This window comes from Setaria italica, chromosome IV, assembly GCF_000263155.2.
Source record: "Setaria italica strain Yugu1 chromosome IV, Setaria_italica_v2.0, whole genome shotgun sequence".
NCBI lineage: Eukaryota > Viridiplantae > Streptophyta > Magnoliopsida > Poales > Poaceae > Setaria > Setaria italica.
In genome coordinates this window covers 31,586,336-31,592,797 of record NC_028453.1, presented here as the reverse complement: position 1 = coordinate 31,592,797, position 6,462 = coordinate 31,586,336, and the positions used below count along the sequence as shown (strand labels likewise).

At 47.3% G+C, this 6,462-nt stretch overlaps 1 protein-coding gene and 1 non-coding gene across 2 annotated transcripts; one reads left to right on the top strand and one right to left on the bottom strand.

Annotated features, from left to right (window-relative positions):
- Positions 1-349: 349 nt before the first annotated feature.
- LOC101760706 (glutathione S-transferase T3-like) lies at positions 350-4,305 on the bottom strand. The gene is made up of 3 exons (XM_004967076.2): positions 3,818-4,305; positions 661-1,727; positions 350-473 (listed from the first exon to the last, which is right to left on the bottom strand). The coding sequence occupies exons 1-2, from the start codon at positions 4,138-4,140 to the stop codon at positions 665-667; spliced, it is 1,386 nt and encodes a 461-aa protein (XP_004967133.1). The 5' UTR covers positions 4,141-4,305; the 3' UTR covers positions 350-473; positions 661-664.
- Positions 4,306-5,756: 1,451 nt separating this feature from the next.
- TRNAS-AGA lies at positions 5,757-5,838 on the top strand. The gene has a single exon. It is a non-coding gene; the product is annotated as a tRNA-Ser (tRNA).
- The last annotated feature ends 624 nt before the right edge of the window (positions 5,839-6,462 follow it).

Genomic DNA, 6,462 nt, shown 5'->3' with positions numbered 1-6,462 from the left:
ACATGTTCACATTTAGATAACACATTCACATTCAGATAGGTGCACATTCACATTCGGATGACATGTTCACATTCAGATTACACATTCACATTCAGATAGCTCATCGATTCATATTTAGATAGCACATTCACATTTAGATTCAGATTCACACTCAGATACATGTCCATGTGCGCTAGAAGACCTTCACCCTTTCTGACAGAAAATAAAAAGATACATGTCCATGTGCTCTAAAGGAGATGACATATGACTCTAGTGCACTCATAGCAAATGTTCCATCAGGCCATGACCTCTCAGCAAAGATTCTTACAACATTAATCTAAATCAGGTAACATTCAATTGAAATGGCATGTTCACTAGTACATAAAATTCAGGTAAATAGTAGATAGCACTCAGATGACAGGTTGCTCAAACTCTTCCCAGGTTCTGCATCCCTTCTGTTCTAGGCTTCTAGCATAGGCACTCGCCTGCAGTACCTTCAAACAATACCAATGGAAATAAAATCAGAATAAAGAATAAATGGTTCAGTCACTTTCAAGAATAAATGTTCAGTCACAATTAATAAAGAATAATGGTTAACATACTCATATAGCATTCAGATTCAAATAGCATTCTCATTCAACTCAGATAGCGCTCAGATTCAACTCAGATTGCTCAAGTTACCTGTTCAGTCACTTTCAGGAAAAAGGGCCTTCCTAAGACACTTCATGGCAGCAACTCGCTCCGCCTTTTCCACATCAGACATTGAACTTGTATCTTGTAAGATGAGGCTGTTATAAGCCTCCATCATCTTTGATTCTTTCTCAAGCTTCTTTCCCTCTTTGGTCTCTTGTGCAGTAAGATGGGCAACTTTTGTGGTCTCAAGCTTCTCAGATGATAGCTTCTGTTGCAGTTCCAATATCTTCATACGGTTTGCATTTGTTTCCTCCTGAATTTTGCTAAACCTACCTAATTTATCTAGATCAATAGCAGATTCCTTTGAGTTACCATCATCGCTGCTGGAGCCTTTTGACTTGCCTTTTGCTGCTAGAGCTGCCTTTTTAGCTGCCTTCTGACCCATTGGTCGATTTGGCATCTCTTCCAAACTTTCATCACTTCCCTGATCCCTTTCTTCTTCAAGGTGAAATGATTTCCTTTTACGTGCATTCCTCAGCTCTTCATTGTATGTTTTCCACTTTGACACTTCTCGACAAATTTTCCAAACCTCAATCCCAACAAAGGGTCCTAGTTTTGCATCTTTGTTGTCCTCCACATAGAACTTGTGGGCTGCATCAATCCACATTTGATCGGAATATCCACTTGTAAATACTCTACGAGCCTTTACATAAGCACATTCAAAGAGGTCTGTCCACCTATTAATCTTGTGCCATCTATCCTTGCATTGCTTCAGATTTCTCTTTCGAAGTGGTGGGGTAGTCTTGTTGTAGGATTCAACAACCTCACCCCAATACTGGTTACCACCCTTATCGGCTCCACAGGTAGAGTCTGTTGAATGTTCTATCCAAGCGCTCATCAATCTAAGATCCTCTTCCTCTGTCCATAGGATCCTCTTCTCAGTCCTAACATTGTCATTGTCAAGTATTTCTACTTCAGGCTGTGAACTTGCATCATTGTTGGTGGACAGTTTATTCAAAGGGCTGTTGTGAATAGGTTGACCAACCAAATGAAAGTTGTGTGGCTGATTTCTGAAGTAGTTCATGAAACCACCAGATGGATGTGGATCTTTGTCCCTGCAGGAAACAAACAATGACCACTATGTTTCAGTTCAAACAATAACATAGTTCACTGGAGGAATACAGTAGTACTTCAATTGATAGACATGGTCACAAATACGCAATTGATAATCAACTGAACGGAACTGATTTGAAAACATCTCCTGTTACTTCTGATGCTCGTCATTAGTAAACTAGCTAGATAATTCAGATAGAAGGGGTCAATGCTGCAGGTCTCAGAGTTCTCCCATTGCCAACATAAATGATTTAGGCATATGATGAATGAACAGAGATGAACTAAAATGGATTGTGCAGTAGTAACTAAACAAAGGCACTCCATTCTTATGGTAGGATTACTAGTTCACAACATATCATTCATACTATATGGCAGCGACATCTGATCAGGCAGACCATTTCAGGTAATCACCAGTTAACATTAAATGGCAGACATCTGATCATATTGTATTGCACCTGTTGATTTGGCAGGGATTGTTGACTCTGCAACTTCAATTGCATATATTTTCTATGATCATCTTCTTTCCTCCTTAAATGGCTATTAAGTTTACCTTTTTTTATCTGTATAAATACAGTTGCTACCTTGCATTAGGCAATCTTGAAGATGCCTCAAGGAACTACATGTCCTATTTGAACAGTAACACTTTGAGTTCTAACCCCAAAATGTTTACTGAAGCTTCTAATGGTTTGGAAAAAGTCAAGGTATCTTCTATCTTGTCCTTTTTGTTTATAGCAGACACATCTAATATTCACTATTTTTATTTTTTACATTTCATATCTTTTTTGTTGTTAAATTTGGATTGATTTTCTCTATGTTCTAGAATCCATAAATCATAGTACATGGTAAGTATGCAATGCAATTGTTTTTAGTTAGAAAGACTTATTAGTTGTTTATTTAGTTCCCAAAATTATTCAGTACTTTTGAAATAGTAATGCCTCACAGAACTACATATGTGCTTCCCCCCATTGCAAATATAACTCCATATGACTCCAATATGACATATGGACTAGTAAGCTCCAAGGTCTGAATACTATAGTCCATAAAAGTGACAGGCCATTTTACAGAGAATCTGTTTGTTACTGAAACTCCAGCAAAAGTTGCTCCAGCTCTGAAGTTTATCTTGTTAAAAAAAGACTGAAGTAAAGATAGTGATACAAAGCAGTGTCTAGGGTCTGGTAATAGAAACATATAAACTCACACATGCAGTGAGGTTACTGGAACAAACAAGTGGAACAGAACAGAAACATTCAACTAAAACTACCAGCTTTACACTCCCTGGCAAAGCCTCCAGAGACAACCTCTTCTGAGACCAACACAACAAACAAAGCTTGGCAGCACCATCATGATTACAGCAACCGAGGACCACCACACATATTGCCCTCGATTCCTCGAATCAATCACTGTGCATTCTCTTCTCAAACTTGAAGTTTCTAACAGCACTAGTTACATTCAGCTAGAGACTGACGGCGTTTCTAGGAACTACAATAGGCTGATCAATTGGAGCACTACCACCAGGAAAACAAATTTGCTGTCAGGTCCTGTTTTCACTATATTTTTCTTCATTCAACTCTAGAGGTTTGACCATAAATCTAGCAGGGCCACTACTCCTCGGCCATCATATTAGTTAGATTAACAAAGTCATGTAGCAGCTGATGAATCAAAAGATAAAGTAGTGCTTGTACAATTGAAAACAATGTGCCCCTAACAGTCCAATAAGAGGTGATAGTTGACTTGCAAGTAAAGTTCCTTTTCGTCGATTCCAATTGACCTGACAAAGCACGAACAGGCTTCTAGCTAGAGAACTACAGTTACCTAACTAACCTAAATTCCCTGAAACTAATCTTGAATTATGGTCAACTTTGCAACACTTCGGATACACTATTTCAATTGTTCTTGCACTAATTTAGCAAATAAAAATTAAATGACTAATCAAACAGTAAGTTGCAGTGACAATCCAAAAATGAACAGAAGTACTGACAGCACTCCATTTTGACAGCTATAAACAACTAAACCACAGGCGACTCTGTTACACATGTTGCTAGCATAAATCATACCAAACTTGTAGTCACACATCTAAGTTTTGAGTGATTACCATGTTCCAGGAGAAGAGGGATCTTTGCTGGCCGTATCAAACCAAGCTTCAGACGGTGAGTGAGGGAACTGAAATCCATCTATGCTGGGGAAGCCACCAACGCTGGATCCATCAATGGAGGATGGCGCCGTCGTCGTGCCCCTGTCGACACCACCGGTGGTTGGGCGGGTGCCTGCTGCCGCCGAGCTGCTGCCACGACCTAGAGAGAGAGCCGTCGGCGCCGAGAAGCCACCGCGACCGAGGGTACGGGTTGGGGCCGCCGCCGCCGCCGCATCCAACGCTGACGGTGTAGCCCCCTTCTTCTTCCTAGCTGCGGCCGCCATGGAGTTCGGAGGTGGAGATGGAGGCGGATTGGGGGAGCTGGGAGATATGACGGGGAAGATGGATTGGGCGCGAAAAACTCCCGCGCGCGCCCAAATCTCCTGCCACTGCGCGCCTCCCGCGCGGGATCCGAGCGCGCCGTCGACTCTCGAGGACGAGGCCGTACAACGGAGTCGCCGCCGTCGGTTCCACCTCGGAGCACGGGAGATGCCCGTCGCCTCGCGAGGCGACGGGGCGCGCGTCGCTTGGCTCGACGGGGGGCTTCCTGAAAAATGACCTCGCGAAGAGACGAGAAAAAGACGCCGCTGTACGTGCCCTTATTCCCAGACCCCGAGTTGAACGGAACGGCCGTCCGAGGGAGGAGCGCCGGCTGGTTGGTTGCCGGAGCAGTCACGCAAGCTACTACAGGTCTCGTATTTCCAGAGAGGCCGTTGGTGGACTCCGGTCAAGGCAAGAACCACGCAGCCTGTCGCTCGACTCGCCGTCGCCGGGCCGCGCGCCGCCTGAGCGGATCAACCGACGAACGGCAGGCACGGGACGACCAGCGCGCGACCCCGCGAGCAGAATCACAGGACGCTCCGTGCGGATTCAATTAATGCTAGTCCTTAACCGGCCGGCCGGGCGGTGGCCGGCTGCCGGCATGGATCCCAGACACCCGGCCCGGTGTGCCCTGCCGCCGGTATGACCCGCGGCGCAGAGCACCAGCCGTGCAGCGTCCGGCGCCGCCAGGGCGCCAGGGATCCGGCGGCCGTCCAGGGGGTACGTACGTCAGTACGTGAGCGCCATGCCGCCATACCGTGCATTGACTGCGCAAAGCCGCCGAAAAGACGTGCGCCTTGTACATGTAGGACTCCAGCCGAGAGACCCGAGAATGGGAATATGCGCTCGTGCTCTCGTACAGAGCCAGCGGTACGCCGGCACACGGCATGCGTCGCCGTCCCGATGCGTGCCCGCCAACCCTCCCGTCCGTCAACCGTAATTATCCAGGGATGCCCAATCGTCACGCGATTAGGCCCCCTCCCCGTTGTCGTGTTGCCGAGGCACGATCGCTTACGAGTTATGGAGCCGAGGCCCCCCCTGCTGACAGGTGACAACGGAACGGACCGAGCCAGTGCAGCGCTACTGCTACCTGTAGAGTGGAGATCTATTCAACTTCGTGCTCTCGCACTGGTGCTCGATTCGAGACGTTTTGGTTGGGAGGGGTGAGGTGGAGGGTCGCGTCCGAGGGGAGAGGAGATGAGGCTCAGCTGCTGCTGAGGAGCACAGCGGTTGCGATTCTGATTTTTCAGTCTCGGGGCGCAACTGCTGATTGGGACATGGCGCCTGCCCGCCCGCGCACAGGAACAAGTGGCCATCGGCAGGAGGAAGAGGTGGGGCAAGTGGTGGGGATCTAGTGGGACAAAAACAAAATCACGAGTTCCTGGCGTGCGCTTGCTGCTCGAGTGGTGCCACAGGCAGGGGATGGGGTCGCGCGTGAGCTTCTGATAGCAGAAGGAGTCCAGCGTGGCGACGACTAGACAGACTATCGGGAGTGGATAAGAAGAGCGAATAGGTTTTGTACTTTTGCTGAAATGTTATATTTATACATAATCATTAACTGAAAGAAAATGGCATCCAAGTGGTCGTGCCGGAGTGGTTATCGGGCATGACTAGAAATCATGTGGGCTTTGCCCGCGCAGGTTCGAATCCTGCCGACCACGCCTTTTTTTTTTAATGCTTTCGTTTTTGACAGGCCTCAGCCCTCAAGATCGCTCGTGTGACATGGACCGGCCATCCATAATATAACATGAGCTCAACCCAAATAGCAGGCAACCTAATCTTTCCCCCCTCCGCTAGACACGACCCGTAAAAACTCACAAGTAGGGATGGTAAGGGGTGGATTTTTCTGGCATGGGCGTAGGTCAATTTCTAAATCTATGGGTCTAATAATAGATAAAAAGTCACACCCAGCGGGTTTGCGGCCATGGGTCTGGGACTAAGTACCCATGCCCGCAAACCCATGGATTTTTTCAACCCGGTCCAACATATAATTGTAGCCCACACCAACCCATATACCACTCTAAAGTTCCTCCAACAGTCTGGCCATTTAGTATCGTATAAATAGCTGACGTGTTTCCAAAACCCTAAACCTAACTCAGTCACCCCAACCCCACCGATCCAGAAGCAGCGGCGCATCTGGATCGAACGAGCGACTGAGGCACTGAGCACCTCGCAAGCGGACACGCGACGGCGCGAGGCACGAGCGCGACCCGGCCACCGCGACCGCGCAACACGCTCGGGTGCTCAGCTCCCTCTCGCGACACGCCGCCAGCCCCCACAACCCC